This window comes from Arachis hypogaea, chromosome 3 (genome assembly GCF_003086295.3).
Source record: "Arachis hypogaea cultivar Tifrunner chromosome 3, arahy.Tifrunner.gnm2.J5K5, whole genome shotgun sequence".
In the NCBI taxonomy this organism is placed as follows: domain Eukaryota; kingdom Viridiplantae; phylum Streptophyta; class Magnoliopsida; order Fabales; family Fabaceae; genus Arachis; species Arachis hypogaea.
In genome coordinates, this window is record NC_092038.1 from 24379832 (window position 1) to 24406529 (window position 26698).

General features: G+C 33.5%; 3 protein-coding genes and 1 long non-coding RNA gene across 4 annotated transcripts; 1 reads left to right on the top strand and 3 right to left on the bottom strand.

Moving 5' to 3' along the window:
- Positions 1–577: 577 nt before the first annotated feature.
- Positions 578–5400, top strand: LOC140183339 (pentatricopeptide repeat-containing protein At1g18485-like). The gene is made up of 2 exons (XM_072231749.1): positions 578–581; positions 4763–5400. Exons 1-2 carry the CDS (start codon positions 578–580, stop codon positions 5398–5400), a joined length of 642 nt encoding a protein of 213 aa, XP_072087850.1.
- A 3558-nt stretch (positions 5401–8958) lies between these two features.
- LOC112769936 (uncharacterized) lies at positions 8959–9772 on the bottom strand. The gene is made up of 2 exons (XR_003186564.3): positions 9441–9772; positions 8959–9314 (listed from the first exon to the last, which is right to left on the bottom strand). It is a non-coding gene; the product is annotated as an uncharacterized lncRNA (long non-coding RNA).
- Positions 9773–10745: 973 nt separating this feature from the next.
- On the bottom strand, positions 10746–15167 carry LOC140183340 (uncharacterized). Its single transcript, XM_072231750.1, has 9 exons — positions 14706–15167; positions 14292–14600; positions 14077–14193; positions 13830–13977; positions 13290–13431; positions 12763–12862; positions 12219–12511; positions 11249–11301; positions 10746–10972 (listed from the first exon to the last, which is right to left on the bottom strand). The coding sequence occupies exons 1-9, from the start codon at positions 15165–15167 to the stop codon at positions 10746–10748; spliced, it is 1851 nt and encodes a 616-aa protein (XP_072087851.1).
- Positions 15168–19646: 4479 nt separating this feature from the next.
- LOC112789917 (probable alpha,alpha-trehalose-phosphate synthase [UDP-forming] 7) lies at positions 19647–25434 on the bottom strand. Its single transcript, XM_025832088.3, has 4 exons — positions 24116–25434; positions 21605–23640; positions 20810–21083; positions 19647–20316 (listed from the first exon to the last, which is right to left on the bottom strand). The coding sequence occupies exons 2-4, from the start codon at positions 23593–23595 to the stop codon at positions 19984–19986; spliced, it is 2598 nt and encodes an 865-aa protein (XP_025687873.1). The 5' UTR covers positions 23596–23640; positions 24116–25434; the 3' UTR covers positions 19647–19983.
- Between the last annotated feature and the right edge of the window lie 1264 nt (positions 25435–26698).

Sequence of the window (26698 nt, forward strand, 5' to 3'; positions counted from 1 at the left end):
CATCAAGCAAGATAAACAAATCGCTTATGTAAAGAGAGAGTTTTTGAATGAAAAGAATTGACGAATAAAAAAGAAATTAAAATAAAAGTGGGAGACTTGTAGAAGTATGTGATTATATTAATGGACCCAAAATATATAGAATCTTGCAAAAAAAAAAAAGAGATAGAATCTTCAAAAACAAAAATTTTAAAAAGTATTATGAGAATCCAAGCTTCAAATCATGAAGCAGTGATTTTTCATATTTAAAAAAAAAAGAAGAAAGAGATAAAAAAACAGAAGAACATTAAGGCTCTAAGAACCAATGACTATAGTTCAATTATGTGCTTGTGATGCTTTTATTTAAGGAGAGACTTACAGTAAGTGAATCCGATGGGTGCCTTATCACCCGATAACTTAAGCCAACTGATTCGAGATTATCGATTGAAAATCTATACTAAGAGTTGTCTTGAGATAAAGTATTTAGAGTTCAATTGTTCAAGGGGCTTTGGACACTTATGTCTGCATGAATGAAAAGATTTTCTAGTTATGTACTTATGGTGTTGATTGTGTCGAGGAGAGGCTAGGGTGATTAGATCCAATGGGTACTTTATCACTCGATAACTTGAGCCAACTGATTCGAGATTATCAATTGAAAATCTATATTAGGAGATTTCTTAAGACAAAATACTTAGAGTAAAAAATCTCAAGCATCCACCCCAATTAAAAAAAATTTCAAAACTCTTTGAAAAGTAAAATACTTTCAGGGTCATAAAATTATAAAAGAATTCTCATAATATAATCCTGATTTGAGTTTTTGAATATTCTTAATTTTTAAGTATACAAGATTCGTCAAGATAAGAAAAGTCTACATGTGATCATAAAGATTATTATAAACTTCACTTTCTATTTTAAATATCCAACTTAGACTTGAATTGATGAACTCTTCAATTCTTATCATTAAGATAACTTATGTTTATTCTTCTTTTTGCTTAAGGAGAAGCAAAATTTTAAGTTTGATGTTGTGATGCCTTGACATCTCTAGTGATTTTTTTCATATCTTTTTAAGTAGTTTTCTTATGTTTAATTTGAAGTTTTTACGTTTTTAATGAAGTTTTCGTGGCTAATCATATATTTGGAGTTGTTTTAAAAGTATTGTACATCTAGAATTAGTTTTTAAAGTAATCAGGAGAAGAAAAACAAATAAGAAACACACAATATTAAACTCTCAGAAAAACAAGCACTGGACACCTAAGAATTATCAAAGAGGGCACCCAGCGCCCAAATTCACAAGTCCAATACCCAAGGAAGCAACACCCAGTGCATTTGGTGGAATTTGAAGGCTCAAGCCCAGCGCCAAGAGTCAGCGCCCAACTTCAGAGAATCTTCAACATACTGGCCCCCAACCCCTAAGATCGGCGCCAACTTCAAGTGATTTTGTCTCTCTCAAAGGTCCAAAATGCATCCAAATCTGGCGTCAATGTCCCAAGTCCAGCATTAGGCCCATGATTTTCTTCCAGGAAGTTCTAATTCAACCTAAAGATTCAAGATATGAATAATTAGTTATTAATAACTTCTTCTAGAAGATAAGATTTGGTTTTAGTTTAGATTTGAATTGTTGTTTTAACTATCTTATCCTTCAAAAAATAAGATTAGATTTAGTTTGAATTTGAATTCTAGGATAGGACTTAGGATATAAATAAGGAAGAGATGATTCACGAGAGGGATCATCTAACATCCAGCATCTTATTCATTAGTTTTTGTTTTACTATTCATCATGAGTAATTAACTCTTTTTTGTTAAGGTTTAGGAGCTCTATTTGATTTTCATGGATTGGTAATGTGATTGTTTCTTTTATTTTGATTAATGCATCGATACTTTTTCATGAATTGAGTTTCATTCTCATCTTAATGGTTAGAAATATTGGAAAATATTCTAATTCTATTTTAGATTTTGTTATTACTTTGGAAAATTTAATATTGGAATTTGCTTGAAACTCTTTCTCATAATTTTTCAATTTGACTAAGAATAAAATTTTAAAAGTTGTGCGATGTTAGATCGGGATTGTGCTTAACCTCTTTTTCTTAATTAATTGACCAAGGAATTAATGATTAGAAAAGTTAAAGAGAAATCGAATTGCTAAGAAATTGGAATTTGCTTATATATGATCCATCATTAAAGTATCTTGCATGAATCAAAGTAAATAAATATCAGGATCTCCTTTTTTAAAAGTTAAGTATCTCCGAAGCCTTTAGCATCTTTATTCATTGTTTGTTTCTCTATCTTCATAAGCATTCATTCACACCAAATACTCAATTTTATTGTTCTTTATTATTTCAAGATTTACATCCTTCCTCTTTCAAAAGTTTGGCCGGTCTAATTAAAAGATTCAATTAGAAGTTACTTGTTCAATCCTTTAATAACCCCTTACATGTTTAAAACTTTGAAACATTTTCCCATTCTATAGAATGGACAAGGAAGAAGAACACGCATAACGCATAATAAGTCTGACAATTGTAGCTGGGAATCCAAAACTCTTCAGTTCGCTCCAAAAAACGCCAATAAACTCTATTGTAAGACTTCTCAAGATCAATTTTGAAAGCAATTGTTCCTTTCTTAGACTTTGTCTTCTGCATAAAATAAAGAATTTCTTGAGCAATAATAATGTTCTCACTAGTTTTTCTTCCAGGATAACTTCGCCTTGCAACGGGACAATCACCTCAGAAAGGAACAAGTGTAACCAATTCACCAAAACCTTAGTGACAATTTTGTAGATAATATTGCATAAGCTAATCCGCTTAAATTCCTTCATATTTATTGGATTATCCACTTTTGGAATAAGAACAATCAAAGCCTCAAAAAAATGATTATCAATACAACCCCCTATGAAAACTTGCCTCACAATCTTCCACACATCTATCCCCACTACATCTCAATATTCTTTAAAAAATATCACTTGGAAACCATCCGTGCCAGCCAACGAACTCATCTTCATGAACGCTTTTCTAACTTCTTCAAACGTGACATCTTCTTGTAATCTAAAGCATGCATCTTGACTAAGCTGCGGAAGAGGGATATCCTTCAAACCATCAATTATTACATCCTCTCTAGAACAGAACAACCGCTAGAAATACGTGTTAACTTCTACTTTAAAGATATTCTCATCCGCTGAGGCTCTGACCAAGTGTCATCTTTAAGCATTAAACTATAAATCTTATTCCTTTTCTTTCTCACAATTGTTTAAAAGTATAAGATAAAATATATTGTTAAATTATTTGATTAAAAAAACTAAACTAAAATAATTAAGTTAATAGTTAAGTAATTATTAAAAATAATAAATTCTGATAATTTTTTAATATTTTCCACAAATTTAATTAGTTTAGAGTAAACATGCATATATAATATTAAATTAAATTTAAAACATTAATATCACTTCAATAGTCTCTCTGTAATCACATCTTTGCAGCTCCATATGCTTCTATGCAAACATATGACTTTAATAAATAAAAGCATATATGCATGGTTTATATAAATTATATTGGTTAATTAATTAATTATGCAATTGAGTCCTTTGTTATTATTGTGATTAAACTCACGTACATATTATTTAATATAGTATATTAGTATTTGTTTAATAATGTATGACATTCATATTCGTCATATTATGTGAAGTGATTCCAGACAACCTCCTATTAAACTTAGATATATGTTTAGGAACTTTGATGAATAATTGGCAATGTTGACTTTTAATTCGTGTTTATTCTGCTATGTTGAAAAGAAATATGTACCCATATATATGAAACCCAGAACCTGATAAAATTTCTTTGCGAACTATATAATCCACATGAACAGTAACAGATAATATTTTGGTTATATGCGTTGTATATTCTTTAATATTTTAGTTAATATTTCACTTAAATTAATGGTTAAAAGACTAAAATCGTTAAAATTTATTAGGCCCAAACCATTCGTTTTGCACATTAAGCTCATTAGCAAAAATATTAAACCAACATTTTTATGAGGCAAGTCTCATTAACACTAATAAGTCTAAGATGAGACAAATAATTTTAGGAAAGCATTGTTGTTGTCTAGTCCCATCAAATTGATGTCATATTGTGTTCTCAAGTCCTAATCACGCATTGCACAAAAGGGTGATACCGATACACCTAGAACCTGTAAGTATGGAAGTTTTATGCCATTCATACTATAAAATCTCCCTAATAATAATAGTTCAACATCAGTTTATAATTTTGGCCTAAAATTAAAATCGTTGTTAACATTTATTATATTTAAAATTATCCCTGATATTAATTTTAGTTTTAAAATTATTCTTTTGATTTTAAATATTTTTTAAAGATAAAATTGACTTTATTTCTTTTCTTTTTTTATTCTCACAAAACCATTTATTCATCTTTTTTTCACTCACGACATTACAAAAGAAAACATTCACTAGGATAATTGCTTAAAATTTTAACATAAATTCTTTGTTAAAATCTTAACATAAATTACTATATGTATCCATAAAAAATACAAAGGCTGACAAATGTATCCATCAAATAAAAAAACGATCATTATACCGTAAAAAATAGGTAACAGAAATATCCAAATTCTAAATTACTATTCAAAAACTCTAAATTGCCTTTTTCTCCACTGCCACTATCCTCTCTCTCTCTAAATCTTCTTCAAACTCTCCGGTGAGTGTCCCGCCGACGTTCCCCTCCCTTTCTCCTTCCTTCTTTTCCCCTATCCTTTCATTTGGTTTCTTCTTCCTTCAAATTTTGTCAAGTTTCTCACCATCCGCTTAATCACCATGTACTCCGCGCATGCGGCTCACCCTCCGAATCACGCTCAGTGTTCCACAATTTTTCCAATAAGAAGGACATATTCCTCTACAATGCGCTTCTCAGCAGCTACGTGCTCTATCGCTACATCATTTTGCTCTTCGTTGAATTGGTCTCCGTGGCAGAACTTTTGCCGGACAATTTTATGCTGTCGTGTGTTGTCAAGGCCTGCATTGGGCTCATAGAGGTGGAGCTCAGGGAATCGCTTCACGCGCTTGCTTTGAAGCTGGGACTGTGCTCTTATTCTTTTGTGGGAAATGCGCTTATTGCTATGTATGGTAAGTGTGGGTTTGTGGAGAGTGCGTTCAAGGTGTTTGAGAAAAGGTCTCAAAGAAACTTGCTTTCGTGGAACTCGATTATGCTTATGTGCTCAGAGAATAGACTTTTTGGTGAGATTTGTGGTCTATTTAAGGAGCTTTTGTTGAATGGTGGTGGTGATGAAGGTTCGGTTTCTGATATTGGTACTATGGTCACAATGGTTCTTATGGTGGCTGCAATGGGTGAAGTGAATTTGGGGATGCTGCTTCATGGTTTGGCTTTGAAACTGAGTTTTTTTAAATTGGGACACTTACCGAAGAGTTGAAAGAATATTTAGAGAGAGAAAGAGATAGAGAGAGAGAGAGTGTGTGTGTGTGTGTGTGTGTGAGTGAGAGAGGATGATAGTGGCAGTGGTGGAGAGAAGGGCAATTTGGAATTTTTGAATAGTTTTTTAACGTTTGGATATTTCTATCACACAAAACCCATTTTTTATGGGTACAATGGTCGTTTTCTTATTTGATGGGTACATTTGTCAGTTTTGGTATCTTTTATAGGTACATATGGTAGTTTATTCATTCTTTGTTATTAAACTTATGCTAATGTTAGACCTTCAAGTAACCATCTTGGTGACTGTTTTCATTTGTTACATTATAAGTGACGAAAGATACATAAAAAACTTTGTGAGAGTGAAAAAATGAAAACGAAATGAAAATGCAATTTTATCTTTAAAAAAGGTTTGAGATTTGAAAGATGATTTTAAAACTAAAATTAATGATAGGGACGATTTTCAACATAAAGAAATGTTAGCGATAATTTCGATTTTCAACTAAAATCATAAGGACTAAAATAATACTCAACCTTTAGGATAAGTATTGTTTTGGTCCTAAAGGTTTATGGTCAAAATCAAAATTGTCCTTAACCTCTTTTTTGGTTTAAAATGACCCCGACGTTATATTTAGTATTAAAATCATCCTTTTGACAGATTTACCCTTAATAAAATTTGACAATAACTCCTCACAAAAGCACCAATCAAGCAAGACTAATAACACCCACGTATTATCCTTTGCTAGAGTTTTTCACTTTTCGTGTAAATGAAGGCCTTAGTTGTTGCCACCTACTTGGCTTCGGCTAGTCCTTCTTCTTCATCTTGATCTTGTTCTAATAGGTTTCTCATCCGTCTTGTTAGTTTCAATAAGCTTCTCTATAAGATACGCTACTACTGCTTCATCATCATTGCAAGTCATATTTAATTGAATTCTTACTCTCCAAATTTTAATAGTTTTATCTTGAGACTTTACTTCTTCTCTTTCGTTGCTATGGTCTCACCCTACTCACTTTTCATTTTAGTGAGAAATTGTGTTGTTTCTTTTTATTTTTACTAATATTTTTTATATGGCTCTCTTTTTGTTTCTAGAACTATTTATCTTTGCTCTTTTTCATTAAGCATTTTTTATCATTAATTTCTACACTTAATCTTCTTCTAGGTCTTGATGATTTGCGCTTCTTCTTTTTTTCCATCTGTGGCACTAGGACATATTGCAACCCTACTCTTCTTGACTTTTTGTTGCCCTTACTCGTCCTATTATGGAAGCACTCATTTTTAGTAACTTTTTTAAAGTTCGATGGATATAGAGGAGCAGACACTAATTCATCATCCACTTCATGAGTTACTACAACTCGTTTCACTTTATTTTAAATCATTCTTTGGCTTGGGCAACCAACCAAGCCTAATTGAGTTTCTTGTATCACTTCATCTGTATATTTATCATTTTCTATGTATTTAGTTGAGATTGAACTATCAATACTATTTCTTAGTTTCATGTCTTGTATATCTAGAAGTTCACCCATATCATTTTTCATTGCTTCTCCTTGAGACAAGACTACCAGCAAATCATAAATTGCACCCACGTTATTTACTATGTTGTTGCCCTTTTCCCTTCACATCACCGTCTATTTTCTTTAACCCTTTTGTCTAACTGTTTGGCTTTGCTATCCATAGGTATCTCATTTTCATATCCGTTCATCCTTGTTCTATTTTTTGCTCTCACAATGTTGCCACCATCAACCCGAAAATTGTCACACCTCTTCTCAACAAAGATCTCATATTTTGCTTCATTTACTTCCAACTAAACTTTATTTTGTATATCGACACTCATGTAGTTTCCACCATGACATGTATCAAATTGAAGCTTTGATCTTGAAAGGAATTTTTGTCCAATTTCATAATAGTACCCCAGACCTCTACAATATTTCAAAAAAATTTTCTCACTCCTTGTTTTATAGGATTCATCCTCAGACCATCTCTTTATTTCTCCAAAATAATACAACAGGAAAGAAGATTGGAGAGTCTCCTGCATATTTTCAATTGAATTGTAAACAAAGACCACTTTAAATGGGTCCATGGATATTCTTTTAATAATTTCCAACATCACATGCTCCTTGTCTTTCGTACTTTTCAACCACTTTATAATCATTTTTTTCATAATCAGAACCTATAAGGACATCTTTAAAAGATCTATCATAACTCGTATATCTCGTCTCCTTCTTTCTTTGAGTATTTTGTTGCTCCTTCATGTGGTAACTACTAGGATTGACTTTATAACTAGCTTTCTTATCGACATATCTCTCGTATTTAGCTACTGACACTAATAGTTATACTTTATTTACTTCCCAGCCTTTAAGGTTATAAACTACCCTATGTGTATGGTTTTTGAAGGCATATTTGACAAAAACAAATTTACGAGGAGTGCTCAATTGTTTCTTTTTCGATAAAAAACATCAACATCTTGTCTCTCCTTAATAAATACTTCCCACTGCCATTGAAGATTCACCAATTGTGGAATATTATCCACAAATACTGTAAAAGATCTTTTTTTTAATATTCTAAAATTTTCATTTGCCTTTTGGTTTCGAAAAAGTTCTGTGTTCACTCTCTGCTTCTTTGCCAAAGCTTTTCTCAGATGGAGCTGATCTTGTTGGATACTTGATATTTTGTTTCGTATATTTACCCACTAACTTTTTTCATTCTCACCATTTCTCTGTTTTTCACTATGTTACTCTCCATATGGTTAAAAGTCCTGCACTGATCTATCGAGATAGCCTAGATTTACTCTCCAAATGTTACAAATAAATGGTCTAATACACGATCAAGGTATAATATCTACTTTTAATCTTTATACCTCTTAGATAATCATTGACTTGAGCGTCGTAGTTTCTTGTAGGTACATTGCCACCGCGTTGAGACACTAACCAGGATCAAGGAGATCCACAGTCTCGTGTCCCAATCCTAAAATTTAATGTTCTATGGCTCCGAGAGGTAATTCTAATCTTACTTAAAAACTGTGTCAATATATTCTCCATCATACAAAAACTAGAAGAGTCTCAACAAAAAGATCATATAGATTGTTTCAGCACGAAGTACCCTCAAATAGATTACCTACAATCCTAGACAGCCCTAATAATCCTCATAAAAGGGTTATGGAAATAGACTCCTTTCAGAAGGAGTTTAACTAAAAAACAATATCAAGATCCAAAACCATGTGTATGACTACCTACGACCAGAAGAGGGAAATCCAACCTCGTTGAAGTCAATAAGAAGCAGGAGACACTCGACATCCAAATCGCTCTTAAGTTATGTTTGTTTGAGAGAAAATGAGAAGGAAAGAGAAAGGGAGGAAAGAAAATTAGAAGAAAAATGATTATTTTTCATTATTTGGTTGAGAAGAAAAATTAAAGAGAAAAAGTTGAATAGTGTAAAAAAGTGGATGAGACCTACCAATTTTTTTCTAACTTTTTTTAATATATTTTATAATACAAGAGTGAAATTGTTTTTTTATAACATTTCTTTCCTTCTTATTTTCTTTTCATCCAAACACATCTAAGAAAAATAAAAATCTACTTAATTTCTTTCCTTCCAACCAAACATAGTCTTAGAGAGCTAGATAACAAATCCCCTCCCAGATATTACCTTTCTTGCTCCCAAGCTTATCTGATGATCCCTTACCAACACCAAACCCCCCACCGCCACGATCTTAGTTGAGATATTGAGCACCATGTACCTCTAATTTACTAATGCTTTAGGATTAACACATTAAGAAAACGTATCATAATGATGCACTCATAAGTGTTTATGAGGAAAAAGTCACACCTAATGACCACATCACTCTGTTCATCGCCATCAAAACATTCAGATACCCATTCCTTTAAGATGAAGTGGTAAATTATACACTTCGACTTGGCCTGCAATGACACCAAAGGAAAAACAAAACCTAAATTAGATCTAGGAAAACCCAGTGGTGCTACTATTGAAGAAGTACATCACATATCAAAAAATCATGAAAATTGTCAAAAGAGACAAGGTTGTACAAGAAAAGTGCCACAATGTCATCCTCCTTGCTAAATGTAAAAGCCTTCAAATATTCATTTGTGTCGATCTGATGGATCCAGAAATCCCCAAGCGAAAGAAGTATGCATGCCCAGATCAAAGTAGCCAAACTAGTCAAAGACTTTTTTGAGGCACAACTGAGGTTGAAGTCATTCTTTTACTCTAAAAGATCATGGACCTATTCCAAACAATCACAAATGCATTGATAATTAATAATTTCAACTCTGTGAAACTACTCTCGACTGTATTGAAGAACAAACCAATTTCCAGAAGGAAAAATGACAAAATAAAAAAAGATAACTGAAGTGATAATACAAATTTAGAATCTTTTCAAATCAAGGTTTATCAGAAAAATAAACACCCAACTTGATTGAGTATAATAGTCAAAATGCTTAACCAATCATCATCCTTATCTTTATTAATTTATAAAGATAAACATAGATTGGATTACTTAAATATCATAAATAATTAATCATATATCATAAAATAATAATATTTGGATGACAAAGATAACAATATCTCATGTCAAAAAGTTAAGATGGTATATATAAACGATGAATAATATAGGTAAAGCAAAAATTAAATGTAAAAGAAGACATAGAAAAGAATTTAAAGGGTAAAGTATTATTTTGATTTTCTAACATTTTGTCTAAATTTTAGTTTGATCCTTAATGTTTTAAATGTTCTATTTTAGTCTTAAAAAGTTTCAAATGGATTCAATATTATGTCACTATTAAATATAACATGAACAATTAACATATTAAATAGACAATAATGTTTGATTTCAATACATAAATGAAATTGATTCTCCAACAATCACATATATAAATTATTTTTCTTAGATTTTGGAGCGATGATAATTAATTACTAGGGTTTGAGATTTTATACAAAAAAATAAAAAAAATGTTAAAAAATGATTGATACAGACCGTAACCCAGGATAAGATGGAAAACCAAAGAAAGGGACTCCTCTGCCTCAATTTGATTTCCTGATACAATAGCTAAGGGAATCACTCTACCTCACTTGTTTACATCCAAGTTTCTCAAAAAAACTCAAAGAAATTTTTATTCATAAAAATTAAGGAAAAAAGTGACTACCAGGTTTTAGAGGGTTTTTATACCTCTGAAGTTTAAAACTCCAACTCATAAATTTACTAGAATAAAAAAATTGGCCAAATTATAACTGGATCTAAAACAAACAAACAACAAAAATAAAATAAACATAAAATAAATTCTAAGAAAGTGATGTCTCTTTTAATTCATCTTGACTAATGAGAGTCTTCAATTTCATCTTGTAAATAGTAACATGTTTGACTTTTGATAATCGTTAATCATTGTCCTGTTCAATTCTTGATGCATCTCTTGAACACATGATTTAGCCATGTTTGCAAAACCTTCTTTTATTCTCTTAATTGTTACTCTTGTAATTGGACCAATTGGCATATGACAGTTCTCAGTTTGTCCCACAAAACTCGTATCATTCTCTCCCTCCTGAAAAAGTTTTGTCTTCGAATCTGCATCCAAATAAAAAAGAGATAGGTCAGAGACATTAAAAGTAGCTGATACATTATACTCACCTGAAAGGTCAATCTTGTAAGTATTGTTATTGATCCTTTCGAGCACTTGACATGGACCATAACCCCTAGGGTCTAACTTGGATTTTCTTTAAGTAGGAAATCTCTTATTTCTCAAATTAATCCATACCCAATCACCAAGTTCAAAGACAAGTTGTCTTCGACCTTTATTCACCCGTTGAGCTGTCAACTTATTTTTCTTTTCAAGCAACTCACGTGCTTTCAACTGCATTGCTTTAACTTTTTCAGCTTTACCTTCTGCATCCAAGCTAACAATATCACTCAAAGACAAAGGTAATAAGTCCAAAACAGTTAAAGGATTAAAACCATACACAAGTTCAAAAGGAGAAAACCCAATAGAAGAACGAATGGTTCTATTATAAGCAAACTCAATAAAAGGTAAATAATCTTTCCAAGTTTTCAAATTCTTTCCAACAACAACACGTAATAAGGTTCCTAATATTCTATTTACTACTTCAGTTTGACCATCAGTCTGAGGATGACAAGTAGTAGAGTATAATAATTTTGTGCATAATTTATCCCATAAAACTTTCCAAAAATGACTCAAAAATTTTACGTCCCGATCAGAAACAATAGTTTGGGGAACACCATGCAAGCACACAACCTCTCTAAAGAACAGATTAGCAATATTTGTTACATCATTAGTTTTATGGCATGCAATAAAATGAGCCATTTTACTAAATCTGTCTACCACAACAAAAATGCTATCTCTACTTTTTTTGTTCGAGGCAAACTAAGAACAAAATCCATAGAAATATCAACCTATGGATGCATAGGAACATATAAAGAGGCATACAAACTATGTGGTAAAGACTTAGATTTAGCCTGTTTACATGCAATACACTTAGCACAAAAATTTTCAACATCTCTACGCATGTGTGGCCAGTAAAAATGTTCAGATAACACATCCAATGTCTTATGCACACCAAAATGACCCATCAAACCCCTATTATGTGATTCAAGAACAAGTAAGTCCCTCATAGAATAAATAGGCACACAAATTCTATTACCACGAAATAGAAAACCTTCATGTCTATAAAATTTGTTAAATGCACTATGTTCACAAGAGGCATAAATAATAGAAAAGTCAGAATCAGTTGCATACAACTCCTTTAAAAACTCAAATCCTAACAACTTAGAAGTAAGTGTAGTAATCAAAGTATACCTCCAAGATAAAGCATCAGCAACGACATTATCTTTACCTTGTTTAAAGGCAATCACATATGGAAATATTCCAATGAATTTCACCCATTTAGCATGCCTTTTATCAAGCTTACCTTGTCTTTTTAAGTGCTTCAAAGATTCATGATCTGTGTGAATCACAAACTTCTTAGGTAAGAGGTAGTGTTGCCAAACCTCCAAAGTCCGAACCAAAGCATATAATTCTTTGTCATATGTTAAATATTTACGCTGAACTAAATTCAACTTTTCACTAAAGAAGGCAATGGCTTGTTTTTTCTGCATCAAAACAGCACCTATATCAATCCAGAAGCATCACATTCAATCTCAAAGGTTTTATCAAAGTTAGGTAAAACAAGAATAGGAGCAGAACACAAACAGTCTTTTAGGGTATGAAATGCAATTTCTTGTTCCCTTTCCCATTTAAATCCAACATCCTTTTTGATAACCTCTGTGAGAGGCGCAACAATGGTAGAAATTTTTTTTACAAATCTTCTGTAAAACCCAGCTAACTCATGAAAACTTCTTACCTCAGAAGCATTCTTAGGCGTTGGCCATTCACGAATAGCCTTTACTTTTTTCTCATCAACTTCAATTCCACTCGCACTCACAACAAACCAAGAAATATATCTCGATCAATACAAAAAGTGCACTTTTTAAGATTGGCATATAATTTTTCCTTTCGAAGCACATCCAAAACAGCTGAAACATGTGACAAGTGGTCATCCAAACAAGTGCTATAAATGAGAATATCATCAAAATAAACAACAACAAATTTACCCAAAAATTCTCGCAAAACATGGTTCATTAGATGCATAAAAGTATTAGGTGCATTAGTTAGCCCAAAAGGCATTACTAACCACTCATATAACCCATGTTTTATTTTAAACGCAATCTTCCATTCATCCCCTGATTTCATTCTAATTTGATGATACCCACTTTTCAAATCAATTTTAGTGAGTATGCATGCACCATATAACTCATCAAGCATGTCATCTAATCTAGGGATAGGATAACGATACTTTATCGTCATTTTATTGCACGACAATCCACATACATTCGCCAAGTACCATCCTTCTTTGGAACCATCAAAACTGGTACAGCACATGGACTCATACTCTCCCTGATGTGACCTTTGGCTAATAACTCCTCCAATTGCCTTTGAAGCTCCTTTATCTCTTCAGGATTACTCTTATAGGCTGGTTTATTAGGAATGATAGCACCAGGAATAAAATCAATTTGGTGCTCAATCCCTCGTAATGGAGGCAAATCACGTGGCACTTAGTAGAAAAGACATCAGCAAATTCCTGCAACAAAGAGACAAAACTATTTGGCAAATTTGGGTTAAGGTTAGTGTCAGAGAATAAAGTATCCTTAACCGAACCATAAACAAAGCTTTCTTGCCTATTAAAGCACTCTTTAAATCTCTCTCTTTTGCAAAGAAACACAATTTGCTCTCAACTTTCTTAATTTTCTCTGTATTTGCACTACTCTCATGAAATGGACTCTTTTTTTTTCTTTTCACTCACCATTGGGCCTTTTGCTATATTCTTTTCTCTCATGGTCTCTTTTCTCTCAGATTTTTCTATGATCTCACATCCCATGTTTCCCTTGGTATCCTGTTGAAGCTTCAATTGGTCAAGGTAAACCTCCTTAGGTGATAAAGGAGCAAGAGTGATCTTACGACCATTAAAATCAAAGGAGAATCGATTCGTGTGACCATCATGAAATGCTCGACCGTCGAACTACCAAGGTCTCCCCAATAATAAATGACAAGTTTGCATTGGCACCACATCACACAATGCCTCGTTAACATACTTTCCAATAAAGAATGCAATTGTCACCTGCTTGTCAACCTTGATCTCTCCATTGTCATTCAACCACTGCAACGTATATGGTTTAGGATGTCGAACACATGTCAAACCTAATTTCTCCACCATAAGTGCATTAGCCACATTAGTCTAACTCCCGCCATCAATAATTAGACTACACACTTTTTCACCCACCAAGAATCTAGTGTGAAAAGATTTTGGTGTTGCTCAAGGCTATCTTTTTTTACCTGCAAATTCAAAGTACGTCTAACAACAAGAGATTCACCATAGACTGCATACTCAACATCACCATCAGAACAATCCTCCAAAAGTGGCATACTATTATGATCAGAATCATCATCATGATCAGAATCAGACACAATATCATCTTCTCTAATAACCATCAATCTCCTGTTTGGGGAATCACTGGCATAATGACCCATACCATGACACTTGAAGCATTTAATATCTCGATGCCTAGAAGTAGCAGAAGAAGAGTTAGAATTATCTTTCTTCTTCGTAGCACCAAACAACGCATTGGGTTCAACACCCTTAGTCTTTGTTGTGTCAGCATTACAAGACTCCCACTTTGGATTAGCATGAGACAATCCTCTTGGTGCTATTTTTTATTGTTGCCTCTCCACCTTCATTTTCATACTGACCAAATCCTTCATCTCCACATAATGATGTAACTCCACCACATCAGTAATTGCTCTATTCAAACCACCCACAAATCGTGCCATAGTAACCTTAGTGTCCTCTTCTATGTTGGCAGTAATCATAAGCATCTCCATTTTATTATGGTAGTCTTCAACGGACTTGGAGCCTTGAGTCAGCTGATGTAACTTCTGATACATTTCCCTGTAGTAGTACGAAGGCACAAATCTTTTTTTCATGAGGCACTTCATATGATCCCAAGACTCTATATGGTGATCATCATTCCGCCATCTTGTCTTCACTAGTTCATCCCACCAAAGCAAGCCATAGTCAAAGAATGCAACTGCTGCCAAATGAACCTTCTTTGTCTCAGAGCAATTATGACAAGTAAAAGTTCTTTTCACCTTTTGTTCCCACTTCAAATAAACTTCAGGATCATTTCTCCCTTTGAATGGTGGTATTTGCATCTTGATGGCATTGATATTGCTATCTTGACTTTTATGTCAAGGTGTTATAACCCCATCAGAGTCATCATCATAAGGTACATGATTCTGACGCCAATTTCGGAAAGGTCCTTGTTTAGTATGCTTAGACAGTGTCTGTGTCACCTCTTGCCGCCATGTTTCCAACTCAGTCAAGCAATTAGTTAAGTGTTGAATAGCCCTTTGCATCAAATTCATGTCAATTAAAGTATCTTCAGAATGAGCTGCCATAACAATGAACCTGTAATAAAAATGTTATAGAAAGGACCTCACAATCACTCTCTCACGTGTTTCACTCAAGGATGGACACTCGTGTTTATTCTCAAAATTAGTTTTTACCCTTTATTGAACTTATAACTTACTTTTTACCACTTTTGAATCTCTTTGACTGTTGTACTTTAGAAATCAAACAAAAATAAAAGATAGAAAAAATTCGAAGCAATGATAAGAGGAAAGATGGAAAAAATAAAAATAAAAAAGGGACAAAGATACAAAAGACAAAAAGATAAGAATAATAAAAAAAATAAGAAGAACAAGAATAATAATAACTTATTTAATGATTTTGTTTTTGAGATTATTTTTTTTAAATAAGGAAAATAAGAACATAATGCTTTTTTTAATATTTTTTTTTTTACTTTGCTTAAGTGCTATTTTGTAAACTTCAAAGTGCGTACTCTTTTTTTTTGTACTCAAGATGTGTTGACAAAAAAAAAATTACTAATAATAAAAAGAAACTTCAAAGTGTGTACTCTTTCTTTTTTTTAGTACTCAAGATGTGTTGGCAAAAAAAATTACTAATAATAAGAAAAAAGATAATAAACTAATAAGAAAATGAATGATAAGAGAAGGACGAAAAGAATAATGATGAACACAATAATAACTGAGAAGAGATGAAAAACCAATCAACAAGAAAAAAGAACAAGACGTAAGTTTAACTTACTATGTGTGGTTGGAATTTTTTTTGTTAATCAAAGACACAAAATGGAGGCATAGAAAACAAATGAAGGAGACGTTTTTTATTTTTTTTAATTTAATTAGAATACAAAAAAGGTAAACGTAGACTAATGAAAATTAATCTAATACCTGAAATCTAATACCAAATGATACGGAATATAACTCAGAATAAGATCAAAGAAAGGGACTCCTCTACCTCAATTTGATTTCCTGATGCAACAGCTAAAGGAATCACTCTACCTCACCTGTTCACACCCAACTTTCTCAAAAAAATTCAAAGAAATTTTTATTCATAAAAATTAAAAAAAAAAGTGACTATCAGATTTTAGAGGGTTTTTATACCTTTTAAGTTTAAAACCCTAACTCATAAGTTCACTAGAATAAAAAAAATGGGCCAAATTATAACTTGGCTTAAAACAAACAATCAACAAAAATAAAATAAACATAAAATAAATTCTAAGAAAGCGATGTCTCTTTTAATTCATTTTAACTAATGAGAGTCTTCAATTTCATCTTGTAAATAGTAAGATGTTTGACTTTTGATAATCGTTAATCAATCTTGCTCAATTCTTGATGCATCTCCTGAACACATGATTTAGCCATGTTTGCAAAACCTTCTTTTATTATCTTAATTATTGCTCTTGTAATTGGACCAATTGGCATATGACAATTTTCAGTTTGTTCTACAGGGCTCGTATCAAGGGTTTTGATCATGTTTCTATAATACACAAAATTAAAAAGATATAACTTAACTAAAAATATTATCAACATTCACGTCATCCACTTAAGTGGAATACAAATTCACCATTTTATATCATAGTTATCAGAATTGAACCGGACCGGCCGAATCGACCGAAAAACTGGTGGTCTAGCTAGTTCGGTGTTGAAAACTGATCAGTTCGTATTTCAGATCGCATTAGACCCGTCGCAGATCCACAGTGTACTTGCGGGCCGCCGAACCATCGTAGGAGTTCACTCCACTACAACCCCACAAATGTTAAAAGCAAGGGATAAGTACGATTTTGGTCCCTAACGTAGAGGTAAAAAATTTATTTCGTCCCCAACCTTTTTTCACTACAAAATGGTCCTCAAGGTTTCAATTTGCTTTAAAATCGTCCTTTTTACCAAATTTATTTTTTTATTACCAAATTACCCCTCATTAAAAAATTATAAAATAAAATAAAATAAATATAAAATAAATAAAAAAGGAAAGAAAGGGTACAGAGAAGTGGGGGTGGGGGGAGAGAGAAAGGGGGTGGGGCGCGAGAAGGGGGGAGGAAGGAGGGGGAAAGAAGGGGGACGAGCTCACCGCCACACCGCCATTGTCCGCCCGCTGCCACCGCCTCTTCTTCTTCTTCTTCTTCTTCCGCCATATCTGCCGCACCATCGCCCGCTGCCAGCGAGCATCCCTGCTTTCCCTCCCCTGCTTCACCACTGCCATACCCGCCGCTTCTTCTTCTTCTTCTGTAAATTCTGGGAATTGGATTTTTTGTGAAATTTGTTGTGGAACATTGTTGTTGCTGAAATTTAAATTTGGAGTATTGTTGTTGCTGATTTTGGGTTCTTGATGATTATGATGATTTTCTGAGTTGAGTTCTTGTTTGTCTGAGTTTGAGTTCTAGATCTGAGTTCTAAATTCTGATGAGGATGACGATGATGATGTTGATTTTCTGAGTTTTGGTTGGTGTGATACAAATGGTGATGGAGTGGCAGTGGGTAGGGGGTGGTGGTGGTAGTTCTGATTCTGAGTTCTTATGATTCGATGATGATGATGATGATGGTGGTGGTGGTGGTAGGTGGTGGGTGGTGGTGGGTGTGGGGTGGGTGGTGGTGGTGGTGCTTATGCTTGTGTTTCTGCTGGTACTTTGTATGATTTTGGGAAAGAAGGGATAGGAGCATTTTGGTTCGAAGGACGGTTTTAAAACAAACTAAAACCTTGGGGACCATTTTGTAGCGAAAAAAAGTTCGAAGACGAAATAAATTTTTAACCTCTACGTTAGGGACCAAAATCATACTTATCCCTAAAAGCAAGGTCTAAATATGAGGCAGCTTGTGCACACAACCTCCCCCTTGCCACTATGCTAACTTATTTCTTATTAATATATATGACAATATATATATATATATATATATATATATGAATTAATTTTTATTTTTTTTATCCTTTTAAGTATAGATTCACATGGATACCAAACAAGTAACAACACATAGTATAATATATTGATATTGATTGTGTCATCTTTTGTTTTTTATATTCATTTAAATTAGAGAAAATATTTTATACTAGCAACTAATTTATTATCTCTTTTTGCAATATAAATTATATCTAAAAATTGATATTTAATTATTATTAATATATTTTTAAAAATATACATTTAACTTTTAATTTTAATTTTATTTTTATAATTTTATATTTTTATTTTATTATGACCGGATAAATTGGATCAATTACCGATTCAGTTTTGATAACTATATTTTATATTATTATAATTTTATTCCACTCCAAAATCTTTTTATTTTTTATTTTAATATATAGTTTGTTTAACTATTTTCTTTTTTGTCTTTTTTTTTCTTTCTATGCATCTCATATACGTATAGTTTATTTTCATCTCCATTACATTTCATGGTACATTTACAATTAAAAAATGTATTTATACACTACAATTAATGACTCTGTATTTATATATAAATTAATATATTAATACATATTTTATATTTTAACATATATTTTATATTTTAACATATATTTTATACTAGTGACTAATTTTAATGTTCACATAACATTAGGTAGCGTTTGGTGGAGAGACAGAGACGGAAAGACAGAGACTGAGAGACAGAGACTAAGAGACAGGGATTGAAATAAATCTCAATATTCTGTTTGGTGTAAAATGGGAGACAATAATTAAAACAAGAATGAAATTCTAATTTAATTTGCACAAAGAATAAAATTAAAATTAATTAATTGAAATGAAAGTATTTTAGGTATAAAATGTTATTAAAGTTTCAGTCTCCATCTGTAAAAGTTTCAGTCCCTTGTGTCCTTACTTTTTGGAAATACTGAAATTTTAAAGACAGAGACAGAAATTTTAGTACCAGTCTCTGAACTAACAAACACGATACTGAGTCTCAATCTCTGTCTCAGTACTTCAAAACAAACGCTACCTTAGTGTTTATAATTTTACACTAATCCACGATTATAGTATATTGACTTTCGTTATTCGTATGTGCATCGCCCATGCCTTACTCTAGTTAAATATGTATATAATACAATTTTTTCTATATATTCATATAGATACACAAACACAAATTAAATTAAATCCAAATATTAACCATGAAAACATTCAATTAACAACAATTAACAAATGAAAGAAGTACATAAAATTTTAATAAGAAAATATCCATTTCCCATGTAGCCTAGCTATGCTATTATTCTATCCTCCTATTTACTTCTCTAAATTTTGTTAATTATGTAAAAAAAATGAAATAATTGCATTTCTATATCCAATCAAGTGAATCAACTGTCTAAATATATTTGGAAATGTTGGGAAGGCAAATAAGAGCTTCCACTTTTTGCTTCCTTTGTTACAGAATGCCAGTATAACATCTTTCCCTACTCTTCCAACTAGAATTATCAATGACAAGAACAGAAAACCAATGACGGGATTATCCCAAAAATATATGTAATATATAATTGAAGAAATTAAAAATAATAATAAAAAAAGAAATAGATTGGGGAAAAAAAGGAAAAGAAAAAAAAAATTATGAAAGCATTCTCAGCCCAACGCCCCAAATGATAGCTCACCCACGAATATTACACCCAATTAAACAAATCATTTTATCTAAAAAGTCAGGATGATAATCTCACTTGCCTTTGAAAAGAATCTCCAATTTCTTCTAAGTCGGGTGAAGAATCTGATTCTTCTGCCAAAGATTCAAGCATGCTTATTACTTCAGTAGTATCATCCAGATAATACTTAGCTTTGCTTGGTTTTTGTCCAACTGTGCAGGCAAATACAGAAGAATTGGCTGAAAGAATATTTCTTGAGATTGAACTACTGATTATTTCAAACATGTCTTCATCTGATCTATCATCACCAACACACAACACAAAATCAGCCTGTTTGCCATTCTCTGCCATTGATGAAAATATCCTTTCGGCAACTAAGCCTTTGCTCACATCCTGAAAAGAAAAACATTGACAGATGTATTCAACATGAAACAGGTCACCTCTCATCAGGGTCCAGAACAGCAATCTTAACCATAAGAGTTTATGCCAATGTTTAAAAAAAAAAAAAGATATTATGATTAAACGGCTCATGTTCACAGGTCAAGTTGATGGAGGAGTTCTACTATATGCTTGTAGTTCAACCAAATGAACTATAAGAATCTCCAAAATTTCTTTTTCTTATATATTAAATAAAGTTCCACCCTGCCTATAATTTGACAATCAACAAATTTTAAACCTTTATGGCTGCACATGTCCTTTTTTTTTTCTTTTTTTTTTTCCTTTTTTCTTTCTTTTCCTCTAATATTTGTCACTCAATGGCTGAAAAATGAACACTCCAATAATAAAATTGCTGGCAAGGCATGAATGATCTCTGCTGCTGATACCATTTGCTATTAAGTGCTTATCCGGGTTTTATTAGATAATGATTTAAAGAAATTATATATACCTGGGGTTTTACTTCAACAATGAACTGGCCACTCTTCACGGCAACGGGCTCATTGGCTAAAACACTTTCTAGATGATCCAACATTTCCTTAGCTTGAGAAGATCCGAAACCAAGATCTGCGTCCCGGTATTGCCAGACCAAAGCACTTTCCTTTGTTTCAATGTTGGAACCATCAGTTGCCTCTGTGTAGAGTTTCATCACGGGTTCAGCAATCTGCATCCATCCAAAGTCCATGTTCTTACCACAAATTTCCCATTGTGCACTTTGCGACCATCTGAAATGTGCTCAAATTTCTTAAAACATTGCCTCATCATAAAAGAGACCATATGACTGAATGTCGAGATAAGAAACTATACTGAAGCAAAATGCAAATGCACATATATTTTCAAGAATGCCCTCAATATATATAATTACACCCCTTTTTATTTAATTTTGGATAAGAATAAATAAAAAAGTAGTATTTACTGAATTTAGTTTCTAGATTTGATCACCTCTACTTACAAGAATACCTAGATCTATTTAATCTTGGGTTTTCTCAACTCTCATGACTAATTTAAACTTATACAGGTTAAACTTATACAGGGTAAAACGACTTGTTAAAAGCATTTGTCAAAGCAGAGATAATGACTAAATACTGCCAAATTTGGATTGGGAAGAAAACTACCACAAGAGTAACAAAAGGAAATTAACATCATTTTTCATATTCAGACAAAAGGCCCCTTCCAACTTATAGCATAAGTTATGTGTGTAAATGTTTTATATGACCCATGCAGTAAGTAATAGCAAAGATCATACCTCAAAAAGTAACCATGTTCTGCGGCAATTCCCAGATTTTTGCAGGGTAAGAACCAATCACTTAAGCTATTCCTCCCCCTCCCGCTAACAATGAAAACTACATTTCTCGGGTCCGCACAAAGCGTGTCCAAAAGAGAGATAACCTCATTGCTTGGACTCTTATTAATGGAATTCTGTGGCATCACCGTACCATCATAGTCCAACAAAATGGCCCTACTCCTTGCCCTCTTGTAAGATGAAACCATAGCATCAATTGAGAGCTTACGAAAATTTGGGTCAAGTGCTACAACTCTAAATCCAAAACTAAGACCAATTCCCCAACATCTTTTTCTTAGAAGGTCAGCGCAAGCCCTCTCCATGTCCTGCAAGAAACTACGTGACCAATATGCTACATCATGTGTGCTAACATACCGGTAGTGCTTTTCATGCCGCAACTGCTTCTCTCCATCACTCATTGAGATAGCCTCGTTCATTGCCTCTGCAGTGGCCTCAACATTCCATGGATTGACACGTATAGCCCCACTGAGTGATGGAGAACACCCAATAAATTCTGATATTACTAACATACTCTTCTTTGGGCTTGTAATATCGGAACATGAACCATTACCAGATATTCCCTGTCTACAAGCAATATATTCATAAGGAGTTAGATTCATCCCATCTCTCACAGCTGTGACAATAACACACTCAGCAAGGCTGTAATAGGCAACCTTTTCAGCAACTGAAACTGATCTATCAATAAAAATAATTGGTTCATAACCAGGCCGTCCATACATTCTGTTAATCCTGCTGCAGCTTTCTTCTATTTCAGCACGTATCTCATCTAGATGTATCCCTTTTCCCCTTGCAGGATTTACAACCTGGACCAGAACAGCTCTTCCTTGCCATTTGGGGTGTTGTTTGAGCATTTGCTCCATAGCCAAAATCTTCAAATTAATTCCTTTAAAAATGTCCATATCATCAACACCAAGCAAAATAGTTTTCCCTTCAAATTGCTGTTTGAGCTCCCTTGCCTTGCACTCCTCATCTGCCATCTTCATAACGGTTTCAATTCGACCCATGTGAATTCCTACAGGCATAATCTTAATACTGATAGTCCTTCCATAATATTCCAATCCTAGATATCCCCTCTTTGACTGATACTCCAGACCCAGCATACGACTACAGCAAGAAAGGAAATGACGAGCATAGTCAAACGTGTGGAATCCAATGATATCAGAGTTGAGTAATGCTTTAAGTATCTCCTCCCTGACAGGAAGAGTCCTATATATCTCTGATGAAGGAAAGGGACTATGCAGGAAAAATCCCAGTTTAACCCTGTTAAAGCGCCTTCTTATAAAGGTTGGCAGCACCATCAAATGATAATCATGAACCCAAATAAAATCATCTTCTGGGTTTATTATTTCAACTACCTTTTGAAAAAATAGCTTATTTGCTAGCACATAGGCTTCCCATAAAGATCGATCAAAACGGTGGCTCTTAGCGGTTGAAAATGGTAACATGTAATGAAAAAGTGGCCATAACTGCCTTTTACAGAAGCCATCATAAAACTTTGCCAAAACATCAGAGGGTAGAAAAGTAGGAACACATTTGAATTTATCCAACAAATACTGTGACACATCATCCTGCTCAGCTGGGTCAATGTCAACACGCAATGATCCAACATAAAGAACCTCCATCTCTTCTGGAAGTCCATCCTTGAGTTGTAAAAGCAAGGAATCCTCATTCCAACTGAAATTCCAACCTTGGTTGTCCTCTCGTCGCTTTGCTTTTAAAGGTAGCTGATTTGCTACAATGATCATTCTATCTGTAGAAATAGTTGACGGGTTATCAGAAGAAACACTAACTGCCTGATCATCATCTACTTCTGTGACAATCCCAGGTACACTCATAACCCTTGGCATCCGCCGCCGTTCTTTAAACGAATTCCCCATTGCCGGGAAATTCCCAGAAGCCAAATCTAAGAGATTTGTATACGACCTTGACATCATCTTTGCGTCGTCTTAATTGCACACAATCCAAAAAACTGATTTCCTCTACAAAATTGACAAAAAGAACACCAATATTAAAATCATTCATCATTTGAATACACAAGTAAACAATGAAACTCACAACCAACATACACAAGAGGGCGTAAGCATAAACATTAACAAGCGAAAGTAAGATTCATGAACTGATGATAACCAAGAACACTTACTCTTGGCTAGTCATTTGTGCTGAAAAATTATTTGCAATTTACCCAAATGCAGATAGCGCATACACATATGCAACATAATTCGATAAAGAAGCATTTCAACGTTTGACAGTGTTCCAACATAGGCTATATTACATCACAAACAAGGAAACATGCATTATACCAACCAAACCCCGTCGATTCCCATCACAATAAGATCAAAGACAACAAAATCCGACCACATAAAATGAAAATAGAAACCTTTTGTTCTTTACCCTCATTCTAAGCAACACAGAAATGGAGCAAAGGAATTGGGAAAATGGGGAATTAAAACATACCTGTAGCGATTGAAACAATGACCAAAGAATCCTTATTGGTGACAGTAGCAGGTTGGAGCTGAATTCGATTGGGAAAATTTCTGCAGATAACACCTAAAAAGGGAAAGGAAAAAAACTAGGGTTTCTTATTTCGCAAGATCTCAATTCTCAACTCTTTTCTTCTTCGTTCTCCTTCTCCTTATTCTTCTCTCCCACAAAAATGAGAACAATAATAATAAAATAAAAAATAAGAAACGAATTATTATGATGATGAAATAGGAAAGCGTTAGGAAATAATGAATATTCAGAGAATTAATAATATAAACCTTTTAGTTTTCAGTTTTACGCATTAATTTATATAATTAATAATTAAAAAATATTATTATTCAAGAGGTGTGATGACTGGAAAATACCTTAATTTTTATTTATTTTAAACAAAAATATTAGTTGGTGTCTCTTTTTATTTCTTTATTATCTTTTTCTAAAGCACAACATAATCGTGCACCTCTTATCTACAGTTTCAGAGGCAAAAGGAATCGCGGCACAGACCAATGAGAGCTTGATTTGGCACGTGTAAGGTCAAAGGTGAAGAAGCGACCGTCATTGCAAAATCGCTGCTGCTGTGAGATTTAGCGGTAAGGGGTAAGTGAGTGAGTAACTGCAGGTGAGGTTAGTAAAACTTTAATATGAAATTGGATAAGGTTGGCCAACCGAGTGAACCGACCTAGGTGCCAGCTGGCAGCACCGAGGGTGTGGGGAATAGCACGCGCGTGCGCGTGAAACATGAGAGAGGATGTAAATTTTGTGAAATTTTTTTATTATAAAACAAAAAAATCTTTACTTCCGAAAATAAATCTAACTAAAATAACTATTCTTTTGGATTCTCATCAGGTTCGCGAACCATCGACGAATTTATTTTGCAAAATTCACATAATCCTTTAACGAACTCTGAAAATAGGTACTCCTCGATGAATTTCATCAATTAAATTTTAAAGTGGTCACTTAAATTATGTTCGAATTTTAAAATAGTCTTTTAAATTAATTGTTACCTACTTACCTATATTCATTCTTGAAATTACACTTTGAAACTCAGAATAGTCTTCCAAACAATTTCTGTCCACGAAGCGCCATCGAAAAGTTGATGTGGATTCATTCCTCTTCAATAGCGCTGCTCTGAGTGCTCTCACTGCAGCGATTCCGTTCAAAATCGACTAGTCTCCACGGTTGGTTAATTGGTTTTGTCATCGTCGTTAAGAGTGTGTAGCGGCTGTAGCCGATCCCACCAATAGAAAAAAGGCTTATTGTTGCAGCTGTTTTGTTGCTTCAAACATATCACCAGCATTGACAAAAGTATATAAACCTTCCTTTTAAATAGAAATCATAAATCATATTTAATTACATTTTAATTTCTTATCATTAAACGCATATTTCTAAACATAAATCATATCTCTAGCACATGCTATTATACTACTTTACTTGCATCTCAGATATTGTCCTTAACAAGACCTCACTGACCTTTCTATATATATACACGAATTAGGGTAAGGCAAATTCTACCAATTTTTCTGCTATGTAATATGTTCTCTCTACTTCTTAACAATCATCAAGCACAATACACAGAAATTAGGACAAAATATACAAATAAAAAGATAAAAAACAAACAAAAGTGGACCAGTAATTGGAGCGTTCATCAAGCATCCTCTTCCTCTCGGTCTTTTCTCGAGAAACCTCAAGTATCCTCGCCCTCAAATCCTTCCTCTGCCTCCTCACAGCGTTCCTCAACCGCTCAACCTCCTCCGTGGCCTCCCGCTCCTGCAACGCTGCCTCCCCCGTCTCCACCTCGCCTCCGGAGATCCTCTCCTTCCTCCTTCCTCTAGCTCCCCCAGCTTTCCCCTTCCCCTCCTCTGCCCCCCCCCTTCTTCGCGGCATTATCGCCGTGTACGGTGATCAGCTATAGGATTTTGAACACACTCTCAACAACGACGACGATGAAGCTGACTGTGGGGACCAGCTGATTTTGAATGTAATCAAAACACTCAGAGCAGCACCATTGAAGAGGAACAAGGAGAGAAAAAGATCTCTGCTTATGTTTTGGGAGGGAGAGAAAGTGTTGGATTATCGTTGAGGGAAGGATTTATGTGCTTAAAGAATGAAACGACGTCGTTTGACTCAATTTAGGCGCCAAATCAATTACAGCGTCGTTTAGAGCTTGGCGACGTGTCAGAAACGAGTTTACGTCAGCTTTTTTATGATGCCTCGTTGATAGAAATTGTTTGAAGGACTACTCTGAATTACTGCCATTTTAGAAATGAATACGAATAACTTTTAATTTGAGAGATTATTTTGAGACTTAATTCTTCACCTATGTAAAAATAATTAAACATACTCTATGAATGACAAGATTAATCTACCTCCATGAATATTTATAACAAATTTTTTTTTATTTCCTTAGTATGTATTGACCAATAGTATGTATTATAAATTTTTTTTGTACTGTGCTGTCGACTTTTTTTTTCCTCCCTTTTTTATTATGTTTATCCGTATTCTTCTATTTTAAGTCATATTTAAATATTTATTATATTATAAAAAAATATTAATGAATAC

Excerpts from the sequence above, each read along its gene's own strand:
- LOC140183340 (XM_072231750.1), bottom strand. The coding sequence starts at position 15,167 with ATGCAAATACCACCATTCAAAGGGAGAAATGATCCTGAAGTTTATTTG. Across the intron at positions 13,978-14,076 it reads AGATCAAGGTTGACAAGCAG|TTCGACGGTCGAGCATTTCA; the intron begins GTGACAATTGCA and ends AGACCTTGGTAG. Across the intron at positions 11,302-12,218 it reads GCTGATGCTTTATCTTGGAG|CTTGGATGCAGAAGGTAAAG; the intron begins GTATACTTTGAT and ends TGATATTGTTAG.
- LOC112789917 (XM_025832088.3), bottom strand. The coding sequence starts at position 23,595 with ATGATGTCAAGGTCGTATACAAATCTCTTAGATTTGGCTTCTGGGAAT. Across the intron at positions 21,084-21,604 it reads GAACATGGTTACTTTTTGAG|ATGGTCGCAAAGTGCACAAT; the intron begins GTATGATCTTTG and ends AGCACATTTCAG. Across the intron at positions 20,317-20,809 it reads TTGTTGAAGTAAAACCCCAG|GATGTGAGCAAAGGCTTAGT; the intron begins GTATATATAATT and ends TTTTCTTTTCAG.